General features: G+C 40.2%; 1 protein-coding gene across 1 annotated transcript in view; it reads left to right on the top strand.

Moving 5' to 3' along the window:
• Positions 1-74: 74 nt before the first annotated feature.
• Positions 75-16,299, top strand: part of SBNO1 (strawberry notch homolog 1) — a 32,003-nt gene continuing 15,778 nt past the window's right edge. Inside the window, exons 1-12 of the mRNA XM_029961182.1 lie at positions 75-341; positions 5,719-5,852; positions 6,301-6,405; positions 7,412-7,721; positions 9,783-9,883; positions 11,007-11,103; positions 12,189-12,349; positions 13,308-13,441; positions 13,588-13,678; positions 14,599-14,760; positions 15,282-15,417; positions 15,496-15,601. Coding sequence (XP_029817042.1) covers positions 5,721-5,852; positions 6,301-6,405; positions 7,412-7,721; positions 9,783-9,883; positions 11,007-11,103; positions 12,189-12,349; positions 13,308-13,441; positions 13,588-13,678; positions 14,599-14,760; positions 15,282-15,417; positions 15,496-15,601 — 1,535 coding nt within the window. The 5' untranslated portion in view covers positions 75-341; positions 5,719-5,720. The remainder of the gene's footprint in view (positions 342-5,718; positions 5,853-6,300; positions 6,406-7,411; positions 7,722-9,782; positions 9,884-11,006; positions 11,104-12,188; positions 12,350-13,307; positions 13,442-13,587; positions 13,679-14,598; positions 14,761-15,281; positions 15,418-15,495; positions 15,602-16,299) is intronic.

The raw sequence follows: 16,299 nt of genomic DNA, 5'->3' as shown, positions 1-16,299 counted from the left end.
GGCTCCGAGAGCCGCCGTGAGACGGAGCCCTCCCGCCCTCCCCCGCGATCGCGGCTTTGCTGGAGGGACGTTCAAAGAGGTGAAGGTCTGGAAACAAAAAAGTCGCGCCTGGGACACGATTACGCAGCCGATTCTGGCCCCAACCCGGAAGTTTATGTCGCGAACACGTGTTGGTGGGAAGGTGGCAGGGCTACAGCCGCCGACCCTCCGGCCCTCCCGCCGCCTCCCCTGGGGCTTCCCCGCCCGGCAGAGCCCTCCCGGGGCCCCGCAGCCTTAGGGGAGCTGAACCGCAGCGACAGACACGGCCTCAAAGTCCAGGGACTCAAACACAGGTTGCTAGGGTGAGTAATTATTTAACGTAGAAATGCCCCTATAGTCTGAAGGGGAAGAGGCCTTGTGGGTTTTTCTTCCTTGCGGGGTTTTTTCTTCTATTTTTTTAGGTTGTTTCTTTATTATTTTTAGCTGACCAAGTTCCACACTGAGTTTGAGAGTGTAAATTGTACTTCCTTCCAGGTACTCATAGGTTGGTTTTACATGTTTGGTATCTCTTACAGATGAGGTCAATTTTTTAAATGCTTAAAAATACCTCTGAATTGATCTATTAGATAACTCCAAAGCAAGTAAATAAAATTATTGGTGTAACCAAATGACACGATCTAAAGTTAAGAATTAACTCAGTGATAACCTCTTTGGCTTTAGACTACCAGCACTGTGTCTGGATTAAAATTATTTCAATACCTGAGTGTTTTGCAAGCTGCACTCCCTGAAAATTGAAGAACTGTAGTTGATGATGTAAAGCAAAGAATTTATTATGGCAGAAATTGTGTAACAACATGACATTTGGATTGGTTTTCTGTATCTGCCTTACAGCCATGAGATGTTCTATTTGTATGCAATTTTAGTCTTTAGACATAAAATGTGGGCAGTTTGTCTGGTTGTCCAGACAATTTCTTTGCTTTCAGAACTGGCTGAGAGCTGCTCTAAAAGCCATTGGAGCAGGTCAGGGATATAGGGAGTGCATTTTTGGTGCTCTGAGGTGCACCTGGAACTGGCTCCCAGGCCAGAACTAAGGAGGGGTTGTAGTGCTCTTGTGCTGCTCTTATCTCCTTGACTTTTCACTTCTTAAAACTTTTGCTACTGGTTAAATTATCACCTCCAGCCATTTAGTCCAAAAGCTGATTTCATGCCAAATCATTGCATTGTAAAGTCTCTTAATATTTGAAGAACTTCTGAATTCCACATTTTCAGACAGCGTATCCTGACTGCTGTAAATTTTGCAGAAGTCATTAAAGAGCTTTGAGGCAGAGTGTAATCCCACAGCACCCTGAACTATCCCTTGTGTCCTTGCAAGCTTTGACTTTAGAGAGGTAACCAACATTGGAAAGATGGGTAGGATTTTTTCCAGGATTGGATTAACTTCTGATTTTTGTGAAAACAACCTTGCACATGTAAATGAAACGTTAACTACTGGTCTTGGGGTTAAGGCAGGGAAGGATGAGCAGTTCAGTAATTAGGGTTTTACTCTTTGATTGGATGGGGACTTGGAAAGGGCCAGGAGGGGTTGGGCTGGTTGGGTTTTTTCTTTTGTTGTTGCCCAGGTTGCCTTCTGGAGCCAAAAGCTGGGAGGTGAGCAGAACCCACGTGGATATCCAGAGAATCCTGTTGTGTGGGGTGGGGGTTAACAGCCCTTAAACCTCTTTTGGGAGAGGCTGCAAAGAAAGATGTGAAACTTTCAGATCATTAATAACTCAGTTTAGACTAGCAGGGAATTTGGGGGGTGTGTCTGTCTTGTCTCTACAACTGCAGTATTTGTGTGCTTTTTTAAATGGCTTCCAGGTGACATGTATTCCTCCAAAAGCCAGTGGGATAAACCCTTCCAATAAAATGAGAACAGGAGTTGCCAACTCCATTGGTGTCCCAGGCCAAGCACTAACACCCAAGTTTGCAGTTGGATTCAGGACAGAGCCCAGGTGTCCAGAGGGTTTGGGAATAGCTGTGCCTGGTTGATTGTGATGTTTGATTTGGACTAACCTGTGATTCTATAATTGATTATGGTTTTTAAATAAGCACTTCAGGCTTACGGTGTCACAGTGTGTAACTCACAGACCTGAAAATCAAAAGCCACTTCATTGTTTGGGATTCAACCATTATCTTTCTCAGGGCAAACAGAGCAGGTTGCTCGACATGTGTTTTAAAATCTTTTTTTCTTCTTTTTTGTTTTGCTTTTTGTACCAAAGCTAAAATGGAAGGAAGGAGAGAGCCAGGTTGGCATGGATACATGACATAGTATTAAACATGGCATTCTGGTTTTGTGTCTTTAAATCAGAAATTATTTACATAATACCAAACAGTGGTAGCAAAACTGTCTTTTTATCAAAGTTTTGGGCTGTATTCTTCAGCAGAAGAGAACCTTATAGAAATGCTTGATGTGTTTTGGTAGCACTTCTTGAAATGGCAGCAGTTTACATTTTTTCTTAATACAAGGAAAATAATTGAGAAACTACTGTTGTTGACATTTTATAAATACTTTTTTTTAGTTTTATTTCATAGGTTGATTTTTGCTCAGTGACATTGAACAACCTCACTAAACATAGACAATCTTATCTGCAAGATTCTGCACACTCAAAACAGTTCTTGGAGTGATGAAATGCTGAGGGAACAGCTTGTAATATTCACAACTTTTTAATAAGTATTTTCTTTTGGAGATTTTGAAGATGTGGCAAACAGGTCCTTATATAGTATTGCCAAGGCTGAGCTGCAGAGCTTGATAAAGTCACTTTTCACTTAACTGAGGAGCCTCCTACCTTGCAAGATTATGGAGCTGTTTCAGCCTGATAATGTTTTAGGCTTAACCAGCATGTGTTACAGAAAATAAACTCAGCTACCACAATGCAGCTTCTCCTGTATTTTTCTCCTCATCTAATTTCCTTGCTAAATTAAAACAGGGAGGGTGGGCAGCAGTGGGGCTTGGAAGTTACACAAAGCCTAAAATTGGTGCTAAGTATTCAGTGACTTTTAATGTAAAAATTCTGGAAGTTCAGAATTCCTTTTGTTCCAAACAATGCAGCTTTGTTCCTAGTGTACAGAAACAAAATAACTGAAACTAGTCAAACTTTCATTGTCCAAACTGACAGACAAACAATTGCAGTTGTTTTACTGAACTTTTTGCTGGATTGTGAGCAACCACAAATTTTTAAGACTTAAAATTGGGGTTATCATGAGAGAGATGCAGCTGGGGGATTTCTCAGTGACAAGGGATGCCTCTGGAGATACCCTGGAATTGTAGAAATTGCTTTGCTGGTTCCCCTCACCAGTCATCTAGTGAAAACTTAGAAATAAGGAATTAAAGCATTACTTCTGAACTCTGTGAAACTGTCTTAAGATATCTGAGCCATCATGGTTTTAAAGGTTAAAAATGTCAAGCTCAGTGTCATCATGGGTATGTTAAACTTGACTTAAAAGAGACTTGATGGGTGGTGACACCATTTTAGGATGGCTGGGGAAGATGTGTTTGTGTGGTGTTGGCGTGAGGGTTTTTTTCTAGCCTTGGTTTTGTTTTGAGTCTCAACTTCATAGAAAGGCCTTTCCTTTGTACATTGTGAGAGTAGACTAGAAATCATCTGGAGTAATTCTTTTTCTCCTAGTTCTCTTGAAGTAAACAACCCCAGGCTTCAGACTTTCTGTGCCTCTATTCAGTGCAGCCACTTATCTCTCAACCAAGTTTTGGTCATCTGTCTTTGGAGATCAAAACTCCATCCAGACCAAAGAATGACACAAGTGACATTTTCTTCTCTTGGACACTGAAAGATTTTAGTTTATTCATCCTTTGAGCACTTTGTGGAAGGGTGTTCATGCCTCTTCCTAATGGATACTGTAAAGTTATGATTGTAGAGTGTTTTGGAGCTTCTGTTTGATGGGGTGACTTGTGTGAATTCCCCTTCTGTGGAGAAATTCACCTTCAGTGGCTGCCCTGAGTTCTGAACACCAAAATTACTGATAAGCAAAGACTTCCTTTGCACACTTGAGCCTTTCTCCCCTCACCTGTTTTTAGTTAGTAAACAATGCTGTAAGTGTCTAAACTTAGATGGGATGGTCACTGGTAGGATTTTAGCCTGATGAAAATGAAGGCTTTATCTTACCCCATTAATATATATAATCCCCTTTTTTGAGATGGGAACCTCAATCCTTCTGAAAGGTGAAGCTGAATGTCAGTTCTTAATCATTTTTCTTGACCAGTTCAGGCTTCCAGGAGACAGGCTGGTGGGTTCATTAAATCTGCTGGGTGTCTTAATGTTTCTTAATGTCTTCTGTACCTGGTAACTACAAACCAGGCTATTCTGCCAATTTATCTGATCACCTGAAATGCCTTTAAAAACAGAGTCTGGTTCTGACAAGCAAGTGGTGTTTGATGGGGTTGTGTGTGGTCAGTAGCAATCCTGCCAAGTGTTCCTTACTTAGATACTCTTTTGGGTGTCTTTAAATGTTTGCTTAAAAGTGTATCTTCCCCTTGTCCCAGTACCTCAGATCCACTGCTTCACTTGTGGTGCCATCATCTTGGTGTGAATCCACTGAAGGAAGGTTTCTCCCTGCCATTGGACAGACTAAAACTAGGAAGAATAAGAATTAAGTGCCCCAGGCTTAACTTATTACAAGAATTACCTGTTCTGCCAAACGTGCTGAGGAGTATGTGTGACCAGCCAGCTGGATGTGCTGAGCTGTGCCTGTACAAAGGAGAAGCAAGGGAATGCTGTTTGGGAGGCTTGGGAAGGAATATCTAAAATGCCAACAAATATTCTTGTCTTCTTACCTGCTTGAGAGTAGGTGTTTGGCTTCGGTGGGTTTTGGCATTTTGTTGTTTGTTACCAGTGGGTGTAAAGGGGGTGTGGAGAGTAAGTGAAGTGAAGACCTACTTGAGCTGTATCTTAACCTGTAAAGGCAGCAGCTCAAGTTCTGTGGAATCATTTAATTTTTGTCTTAATACTCGGGCAGGGTTTCTTTCTTAAGCAAGTGAAGCACGTTATCTTCCTTCTTCATCTTTAAACATGGACTATTTGGCTTTTTAATAAGTTTTTACATTGTCTAGAATAGCTTTTTGAAATTAATTTTGCTTGTCCTCCACATAAAGGAGCCTGTGACCTGCTGGTGGTGTCCTATTTAATATATAGTTACACACTATAATAGTGGCACGTTTGCTCTTTCCACCACGCCAAACAAAATTTCTCCAGTGAATGAATGTAACCTAATGTAGCAGCAAGCAAGAAATAAAAGCTTTCCTTAAGCTCTTTATCACTAACTTGTTACAAGATAAAGTAAATGAGTTTTAATTGTGCTTCCCTCCTGCCGTTGCTTCACTGACAAAGACAGTTCATTAGCATAACACAGTCTCACCATTTCTGCTTTTGGTGTGTCTTGTGATGCTTGAAAATGAAGTGCAACAAAGACTAGAAAAGGTGGGTTTTTAAGTTTATGGCCATGATAACATTGTAGTAAACTGTTTAATTCTTCCTGCTTGTAAATGTGGTGGGTATATTAAAAATATTTTTAAAAACAAAACAGAGGAAAAACCTACAAACAGAAGAACCAGCAAATCTAGAAAGTGAAACTCTGTGTCCAAGAGGCTGCACCTAAATCCGGGAAAGGGAGTGCTGTGCATGCGAAAAAATAGATCAAAATTAAATGTAACTTGTATTTACAGTTCTGTTTCTTTTTTCTTTTCAGAGATGGTGGAGCCAGGACAAGATCTGTTGCTTGCTGCTTTGAGTGAGAGTGGAATCAGTCCAAATGATCTCTTTGATATTGACTCTCCGGACGTGGTTCTTGCAAATCCAGCACCAACTCCAGCTGTTCAGCAGGTTAAAACAAGAACAGGGGTTTGCTAGAGGACATGAGAGCTTGGGCTTGGTGTGTTGGGAGGGGTGGGGAGGGTGGTGTTCACAGTGAATGCTTGAAGAATGTGGAGTTTTCATAGACTTCTTGTTTCATAGTACTGAGTTGGGAAAATGACTTGCTATTAATTTTAAACCTTTATACAAAAAAGCAATCTGAAACACTTTAGGTCAGCACAAACATAAATGAGCTTAATTTGTGGACATGAGGTGGAGGATGCTGTCATGTGTGAGAACTTTTCTGTCACTGGAGTCTGGCCTCTCTACTATAAAATGCACAAAAACTGTAACACAATACCGGGTTTAAGCTCCAAGATAGCCTTCAATCTGCCAGACTGTAACAGTTTCAGCCTGGGAACAGAAGCCTTGAGGTTTTATTCCTGCTAACTTGTTTCCTGATGCTTTGTTTCTGCAGTCAGTACCTCTTAGTGCATTAGAACTGGGCCTGGAGGCTGAGGCTGCATCTGCTGTGAAACAAGAACCAGAGACTGTTTCTACTCCAGCCTTATTAAATGTTCGGGTAAGAACTGGTGCTCCAGGATCTGTGTGTGTGGTGTGGTGGGTTCACCTGGGCTGGACATCAGGTGCCCACTGAGCTCCTTTATCAAACCCCCTCCTCAGCTGGACAAAGGCTGAAAACGAGGTGAAGGGCTCCTGGGCTGAGATAGGCACAGGGAGATGAGCAATTTGTCTTGGGCAGACCAGCCTCAGCTTGGGGAAATGAATTTATTGCCAGCTAACAATGGAGTAGGATAATGAGAAATAAGAACAAATCTAAAAATACCTTCCCTCCACTCCTCCCTTTGTCCTGGGCTCAACTTCAATCCTGACATCATCATATGTTGTCTTTGCTGCTCCTCGTTCCTCATGCTTCTCCTCTGCTTCTGCAGCTCCTTCACAAACTTTCCAAATGTGGGTCCTTCCCATGGGCTGCAGTTCTTGATGAGCTGCTCCAGCTGTGTCTCCTGTATGGCCACAGGTGCTGCCAGAAAGCCTGTTCTGGCATGGACTCCTCTCCATGGGGTCACAGTGTCCTTTGGGCACATCCACCTGCCCTGGGCTGCAGGTGGATCTCTGCTCCACTGTCACCTCCGTGGGCTGCAGGCAGACATCCTGCCTCACCGTGGGCTCCAGGGGAATCCCTGCTCCAGCACCTCCTCCCTCTCCTTCACTGACCTTGGTGTCTGCAGTTTATGTATTGGGAATTCTCTTTAGCTCAGGGTTCCTGTACCTGTAGTAGTCATGTCTTGTACCTGGATGATGAATCCTTCATCCTGGTTTTTTTTATTTTCCTTACCTTAAAATAACATTTAAAAATAACTTTAAAAATATGTGCAGCAATATATTGAAAGACACTTCTTGCAGCACAAGATAATTACTCTGGCATCTTCAACATGTTATTTGAAGTCATTTCTTATTACAAGTGTCTTCTAAAACCTGGTATCTCCTGCTGATGAAAGGCTAATAAAGTCTGCTTGGGTTTTTTTTATTGTTTTCTGAAAATCTCCCTGGTTCTCTGTTGCCAGCAACCACCATCCACCACAACCTTTGTGCTGAATCAAATAAATCAGCTTCCAACTCTGGGGACTACAATTGTGATGACAAAAACGACGCCTGTCACCACCACCAGACAGACCATCACTGTAGCAAAGATCATCCAGACCAGCACAACCACCCGGCCCTCGGTGGCAGCACCAGCAGTAAGAAATGCCTTGACCACTGCACCTTCCAAGGACCAGATTCAGCTGAAAGATCTGCTCAAGAATAATAGTCTTAATGAACTCATGAAACTGAAGCCACCTCCTAATATTGCCCAACCAGTAGCAACAGCAGCAAGTGAGTTTTCTTCTTTTTTTTTCACCATTACAGTATTTAAAATAGTAAAATAATGATCTTTGCACATCTTGGGTTTTCACTGATTAGTACAATACCATGGTAAAATGAAATGATTGAGAAAAATTATAAAATTCATTCTAACTTTAATAGTGTTCAATTCAATAGTATAAAATAACAGACTTCTTAAAAAATTAAGCTCTTGATTTACTTCATGGAATGAGGAAAATGACATTTTTGATTGCAGCTGGAAAATTAGTAAAATTAATCTATGAGCATTACTGAAAACAATTAACTGTCTTATTGGAGTCTGCATCAGTTCCTGTTGTACTGTGTACTTGCTGTGCAACTGTAACAAACTAGTACCTTGTTTGGCATCTTCCAAACTAGATTTGTAGCACATGCTACAAATGGTGCTCCTGGGATAAGGTGTTCCTGTAAAGTATCTCCTGCAAAAGAAAAATCTGTCCCTCTGTTTCATTAGAGGCATCAGATCTATTGTTTAAAAAAAATTTAAATCCTAAAAACTTGCTGTTCATTTTCATGTCATCTCTGAAATGTTGTGTTAACTTAAATGCCAAAACTATTTTGTTACCACACTCCCAATCTTTGTTTTATGATTCCTTTCGAAATACTTCCTTCTATGTTATTTCTAACATGTGCTCAACTTAATATAAGGGAAAAGCTGCATGTGTGTGAAATTCTGATTTAATTCTTTCCTGTTCCTCTGATTTCAGCATGAGGTTAAGGTCAGACTACTTAGAAAATATCTTTATTGCTGTTGTTTTTCTGTAAGGTACACAGGCTTTTTCTGGGTTTCTTTATTTTCATTGTGTCTGAAATGAGCTTTGCTGATTTTATAGGTGTGGTTGACATAACCTATTTTCCGTCTGCAGATCGAGAGTGCAGTGAATGAGCTGCCTGGGAGGACTGAAACAAAAAGCAGAATGTGCCTCCTCATTTCATTGCTTTCTGTTAGGGAGTGGTTGACAAAACTTAAAGTTCAGCCCCTAAATGAAGTTGGGGTGGGGGTAAAGGAGTGAGGAAGAGGAGAGAAGGTTTTACAGGACTGACTTATCCCCTTGGTGCAAAGTGAAAACTCACAGAAGCACAGAATAGGTGACATCAATCCACAAATTGTTATAGTGGCACAGCTGTAGAAAATATTGAATCTGTAGCATCTGTAGGAAGTAAAAAGGAGACATGCAACTTCCAGAACTGCATTTCTAATCTTATTTGTGTTCTTATGTTTCTGTAATTTTTTTCATGTTTATAAAAAAAAATTGACAATACTTGTGGCAAATTGAAAGGCAGAGAAGCTCTTGAAAGGAAACATGGTCTTTTTGTATAATTCAGGCAGCAGGAGTTCTAGATTGGAAAATATTAAAAAGTTGAATTATGCAATGTCTTTGAGGAAAATTTTTATTTGTGCAAGTGCCTTAATTGGTTTTTTTGGGGCATTTATGCTAAATTTATTACACAATGGAAGCTTGACAGCGGGTTTCAATGTTTTACATATATCCTTGTGTAAATCACTTTTGTTCTGTACTGAGCCCCATTGCCAGTTGCTTCCAAATGTGACTGAGGACAGGAAAGTTAATAAATGGTCTTCTTAAAGGATCCTGTTATAAACTTTAAACAATTGAGTCCAAAGTGTTGACTTTTTGTTTTACAGAACTAATTGTAGTTTCTTCTAAGGTGGTAAATGCCACCAGACCAGGTAAGTTCATTTCTGTTGAAACTCTGAGTTTTTTGGTTTGTTGTTAAACTTCGAAGGCTCACAAGGTGGAGTAGCTGTAAATCCTGTGTATAGATTTGGTGAAAGTGAAAGATAATTTTTATTAAATATTGAAACATACACAACTGTGAGACACAGTGGCATTGCATGGGGAGGCCCTTCAGTCAAAAGAGTAACAGAATTCAACTCCTTGGACTTGTTACTTTGCTCAGAAGCATTGATTGTGTTGAAGCATTGGTGTGCTACTTGATATTTTAAACTTCTAAATGTTAATTTGAGTTGCTGTTTGGAGGGAATTCCTGTAAACCCCAGCTTTCCTTTTGTAGCTGACCTAAGCAATGGTGCAGTGAAGAAGGAGGCTTCCACAAAAGAGGTAGCAAGAATATGGATAAATGACATTAAAATGAGAAGTTTCTCACCTACCGTGGTAAGTGGTGCAGATAATTTGCCAAATGAGTGTGTTACTGGCCACAAACACCTGGGGCCAGTTTCAGGGGTTACTCATCCATGCCTTGTGTGTGGTGGAATTGTCAAGTGCAGCTGTTTTGTCCAAAAACTCAGTTTCTCCACTAAAAACTTGGTTAGATGACTAAAACTAACAGCTGTGTGGAGCAGAGACTACTGAGTAAATGACAATTTCAAGAAATTACTGTTCTTAACAGAACCTCATTGTATGTGTGAAGAAGGGTGTGCTGATTAAAGGTGATAAGCACATCCCTTGCTCTGGGGTAAGGCTTTTTCTTTTGAAATAACTGTTTTCCAATGAGGAAAGCCAGAGGAGTTCCTCTGGCACGGCTGTCCTTCTGGGCCGTTGGATTGAAGATGTAAATTGAGTATCTTTCAATTTTCTAAATGTAATAAAATTACATTCTGATGCTGTAATTGAGTTTTGGCATCTTCACTGATAGCTGGGCTCAGACTGAATTTGGGAAGAACTGTGCTCCTCAGTCACTGGCATATAGAAGCCTTTTGAGATCACTTTTGTATTAAACATTAGTAATTGTGGAAGATGTTTGATTTGTCATCTAGCAAGTACTTTACAAATATTCAAATACTTCCATTGATCAAGGCCACAGTAAAAAATGGGTAACTGTCAGGCTTCAGAGAGTACTGGGTAGAGCTGTGACTATTGTAACTATTCCCCAAAGTTGTAAAATTACATCATGAGTGTGAAACTGCTCATGACTTCAGGGGAGTACGTGTAAATTAGGGCTGTTGTGTTTTCAGGACAGTTTTCTTTAAGTCATAGTCCAGTTTTAATATGCTGTAAGAAGAGTTCCTTTTTAATTCTGCTTATGCAAGTTTGGGGTACTTGATCTCTTTGCAAAGGAGAGGAAGTTCCCTGACTTCGTGTCTCTGAAGGCTTGTTCAGAGTGTGAGGAATCTGCATTCCTGCCTGTAGTTTTCCCAGCTATTCCCTAGCTCAGCCAGCCCATGTGTTAAAACACTCAAGTCCAAGTTTGTCCTCCTTTCCTTTCTCTTGTTCGTTTTTGGGACATGGAATATTGACAATGTGCTGTTTGACTAACAGGAGTATTTCTCTCTTGCAGAAAGTGCCAGCAGTAAAAGAGGAGGAGGAACCTGAGGAAGAAGATGAGGAAGAAATGGGCCATGCAGAGACTTATGCTGAGTATATGCCAATAAAATGTACGACCTGCTGTTTAGTTACATCAAAAGGCTGAAATGCTTTCAGAGCTAATTTGTTTTGTCATTACTAACAGCAGAAAACAGAGAAGTTACTGTCTGAGTCAAGTTAAAAGAACCTAAATATGTTGTAGGTTTTCCTAGGAAATTTTTTGTCTTCTACAGTGCTTAGTTTTGGAAGATATGTGGATTTTTTTAATAGAAGGGGAATTCTTTAGTGTATCTTTGAGCAGTACTTGTTTCACAGATATGACTGATGAACCAAGATAGGCATTTTTTTTTTACCTATGTTAAGATGCCTTGTGCCTCAGCAGAGGAAATTTTGTGAAGGGATTAAGTGCTCACTGCTACACTTAAAAATCTACTTTGAGTCTTTTGGTGTGAAATCACCCTGAGCACATTCTTCCTGCATTGTTCCTGGCTGACTACTTAGAACTGGTTCTTGGTTGGTTTTCTTTTAAGTGAATCTTTTACTGCTGTTAATTGCCATCTTCTGTTTTTTCTCCTTTCTCTTTATTGTACCCATTGACAGAAAGCTGTTATCTTGTTTCCTAAGTACATTGTTGACCTGCTGTATAAGCAAGGCAACAAATTTTACATGGAGTTTGTAGCTAAACAGTTAATTTTTATTGTCACTGATGAGATCTGTCAGCAATTAAACCATGTCTGTTCTAAATCTTTTCTCCTCTCATTCTGCTTAAAAACAGCACTATATAAATAGAGAGAAGAATGTTGCTTTTGTGATTCTAGCATCCTGAGGCTGCCTCTGGCCTTTTGGGAAGACAAGGTCCAGACTGGTTTTTCTCAAACATGTCAAGTCCTCAAATAATTTAATTTTCTATTAAGTGACTTTTATCTAATTTCATAAAAATTGGGGGAAGGTGGTGAGAAGAGAAAGTATGATTGCAGTTAAAAATTGAGATTAATGTGTTCCTTGGTTTAACACTTGACAGACTGTTGCAATGAAACATTGCTGACTTTGGACTTTGCAATCACAGTTGTAATTTGTTTTGGTAAATATAATAACTTGTGCTGCAGCACCAGAGCTCTGGATCATGTTTTCATCTTCTCCCTTCCTTTTCACCCAGTAAAAATTGGGCTACGTCATCCTGACCCAGTAGTGGAAACCAGCTCATTATCCAGTGTGACTCCTCCTGATGTGTGGTACCAGACATCAATATCAGAAGAAACAATTGATAGTGGCTGGTTGTCAGCTTTGCAACTTGAAGCAATCACTTATGCAGCCCAGGTATGCCAGATATCAGTGCAGCTTAAAAGCTAACAGAGAATTTAAGAAGAAAAACTACTGTCTGACAAGCATAGCTATGTCAGTTTTACGAGATAAAATAATAAGAGCTTAAAGGTTTGAGTTGCATTAGGAGGTGGCAGTTCAGATAAATGGGAGGTAATACACCTAGGAAAGCTTTTTCTAAACCACTTCCATAATACTGATCTCTAACTGTCTTAAAACTCAGGAAGAACAAGTTAGTCATTTTTATTTCTCTGAAATAACTTAATGGCTGCAGTAGCAGCAGGCTGAGAAACTGAGCCCTGTTTGACGTCACTGGGAGGGGTATGGAGAGCAAGATTGGGTGTTATTTTGCTGCTGAATTACACTTCAGTGTGCCCACAGCAGATGTGTGTGCAGCACTCTGTGTTGGAGAAGGAGACAGTGCAATTGAACTAAAATTGTCACAGGAGGGAAGTTGCCTCTTGAAAAAAAGACTAATGTGGCTGGGCCACCTGGGGCTGCAGAGGAGAAAAGGAATGGGAATGAAATATAGGTTTACATAACCAGGAAGTCAGTGATAGCCCACAAAACCCAAGAACAAAACCGATCTTGGTGAAAGGAGATTTGGTTTAAAATGGGCAACAACACTGCTGTCCACAGGCTCTGGATGTCTGGGTCTTGCTGCTGTGAAAGGCTGTGGAAGTGCTTATTGGGGTGTTAGGAAAAGGCACTGAAAGAATTACACAGATCTGTAGAACAGTCATAGGTGTGCTGAGGGAAGAAGGGAGAATGGATCACATAAAGCAGTTAAGCTCATATGCTTTCCTTAAATAAAATCCCCTTTTCCTGCTGCCAGGAGTTTGCTTGGACCACTGGTCTTCTCCAATAGGATGTTTCTTATGTTTGCTCATTTCTGACAATCCCCAGTGATGTGTTCTGGAGAATGGGTACAAGTTTTTTGTTCTTTCTCCTACAGCAACATGAAACATTCCTGCCCAATGGAGACAGAGCTGGATTCTTGATAGGTGATGGTGCTGGTGTAGGAAAAGGAAGGACCATAGCTGGAATAATCTATGAAAATTACTTGTTAGGCAGAAAAAGAGCAGTCTGGTAAGTGTGTGAGGATTTGTTAGAGCAGACACTCCAGTGACTGTATGACTTCAATTCAGGGTCATCTGTCTTCTGACAAAAGTTGTAGCAACTGCTTTTTGAGCTTCTACTGTACTTACAGAACTTGCCTTGTTTTCTGTCCTCAGGTTTAGTGTGTCAAACGATCTGAAATACGATGCTGAAAGAGATTTGAGAGATATTGGAGCAAAAAACATATTGGTTCATTCATTAAACAAGGTGTGGAAACTTTTTACTATGTACAGTTGAGGCAAAGCCTTAGGTACGCTGGTGTGACGGGTTGTGCATGTTGACTGTTTTAAGAGCAAGAATGCACTAATTTCAATAAATGTGCTGTCTAGGCCTTGTTTGACAGGCCTTAATCTTACAAAGAACCACACAGAGCTTTAAGTTAATCATGTAAATAGGCCCCTTGTAGGATTAAGTCTTAGCATGTGCTTTTTTTTAATTACTCTTCAAGCCGCTACTGACACTGCTAGTAGAGTATTTTCTAGGAAGTTGAAGTATTCTTTAAATCTTTAAAGCTTTGTAGCATTTGATTTTTTTCCTTTCTATCTCTCAGTGCACATTTTAGATGTAATACATTTTGTGTGTAATATTTGAATAATGGACTTGCTCAGTGACTTGTTAAAGCAGCAGTGGTGTGAGCAGTTATTTTTGGAGACTGTGCCTCTGCTCAGGATTAGCCACTTAAATTGTGAAGTGTGATTGCTGATTGAATTCACTGAACTTAAAGTTTGATTTAAGTTATATTTTTGCTTTGTGAGTTCTTAGTTTCTAAACTAAAGCTTTAGAAATCATCACTTGTGGTAGCAGCAGTAAATACACTTGAGGTATTGGCTTTAAAGGGATACATTGGAACTAAAATCTCAGTTGTATTTAAATTAAGGAAAGCCTTTAGCCAAAGAATGTGTCTGTTAAGCTTCTGAAACCTCAGCTCTAGTCTTCCTTAAGTGTGTATTTAAATAAGGCCCTGTATAACCCCTTAACCATGTTACCATGTGCCAGCTGTGGGATATGGGTGGGTCACCGTGTTCACACCTTTAAGGTTGAGACCACCAGCATCCCATAATCATCTGGGAGGTGGGACTGAGGAGGGATCTCTTTTGAGTAATTTCTGTAATTTCTTTTTATTGCAGTTCAAGTATGGGAAAATCTCTTCCAAACATAATGGAAGTGTGAAGAAAGGTGTCATCTTTGCTACCTATTCTTCTCTTATTGGAGAAAGTCAGTCTGGAGGGAAATACAAAACCAGATTAAAGCAGCTGCTTCACTGGTGTGGTGAAGACTTTGATGGTGTTGTATCCTTTGTCTGGAGTTCAGTTTATTCTAACCAAACTTCTATTTAAACTTAAATCTTTACAGATAATAATGTATTTGTAGGTGTTGTTCTTTATTTGTGTTGGCAATCAGTTGTGTGCATGCTCTGACACGAGACTTGAAGTTTTATAAACTACGTGCCAGAAGTATTATCATTATCTTGTTGCCACACAACTCAGGTACAAGAAGGAAGCTTCTGCTTTTTCTATAACAAGTACATAAGATTTTTAAGCATCATATTTTAATTTTACACTAAAATTCTCTCCAGTGATTATTAAAAAAATTTGAGTATCAACAGCATTCTCAAGAGCTCAGGTGTTGGCCATTGTGTTCTTAAATACTGAACTAGTAGCTAAATGTTTTCCTAAGATTTTTAGTGAAAAAACACTAGTGTCTTCTTGAGTCAACAATTTACCTGTTGAAATTAGCAGTTTTTCTTGCCTTCTGTTTGAGATCCTCACTCTAAAAATGTGGGACGAAGTTTTCCTTAATTACAGTTCAGATTGTATTTGATGAGTGTCATAAAGCAAAGAACCTGTGTCCTGTTGGTTCATCGAAACCAACCAAGACAGGTCTGGCCGTACTGGAGCTTCAAAATAAACTTCCCAAAGCCAGGGTTGTTTATGCCAGTGCCACAGGTATGTGCTGCTGGGTTTGCACTCGGTGTCTCTGTATGTCTTTGCTGGCACTGGTTCAGACTCTGTTCTTCTCCTCAGGTGCATCTGAGCCAAGAAACATGGCATATATGAACCGTCTTGGAATTTGGGGTGAAGGAACTCCCTTTAGGGAGTTCAGTGATTTTATTCAGGCTGTTGAAAGAAGGTAATATTTCATTTCAAAGACCTACAGCAGGAACACACGTAGTTGTGCCTGACTGCTCTGCAGTTCCTTGTCTTCACTCACTCAGTCCTCTGCAGACATGTCCTGTCACACCAAGAACTTTCTAACTCTGGCAGAAATGTACTTTATCTCAGGTGATGAAAAATAGGATGTTTCTCTTGCTCACAGAAAAATTGGAGGGCTTTAGAAGCTTGTTGGGAAAAAAACCTTAATGTGGGTGTTAGGGAAGGAAAAGACTGCTCCCCATGAAAACACCCTGTGTGTGCTGTCTGCTCAGTGCAGTCGATGGCTCACTGCAGAAGGCCTCTGTTTATGCATCAGCTCAGCAATTTAATAGGAGGAAATCTCATTCTTGTCCTTACTGGCATAAGAACCCAACTCAGGGAAATTGTATCTGCTGTGGCAGAGTACTTCATACTTCAGAATGTGTCAGTAAAACTAAATGTGAGGGGTCAGAAATAAACCACTGCTGCATTCCTTGGTAGGCAAACATCTTAATATGTTTTGTCTACTTAAAGAATTTTGAACACTTCAGAAAGCTTAGTATGCATTTTATTTACCATCTGCATGATGCATGACTCTTCTAGACTGTGCAAGTGTAGTCTCACTTCATTACTGAGTATGGATCAAATGAGCAATAATGAAATTACAGCCCCAAGCCTGTGAGTAGCAAAGCTTTG

Source organism: Manacus vitellinus, unplaced genomic scaffold, assembly GCF_001715985.3.
Source record: "Manacus vitellinus isolate BGI_N305 unplaced genomic scaffold, ASM171598v3 scaffold_31_pilon, whole genome shotgun sequence".
Lineage (NCBI taxonomy): Eukaryota > Metazoa > Chordata > Aves > Passeriformes > Pipridae > Manacus > Manacus vitellinus.
The sequence above is the reverse complement of the archived record's forward strand: the minus strand, read 5'-3'. Positions and strand labels throughout refer to the sequence as shown.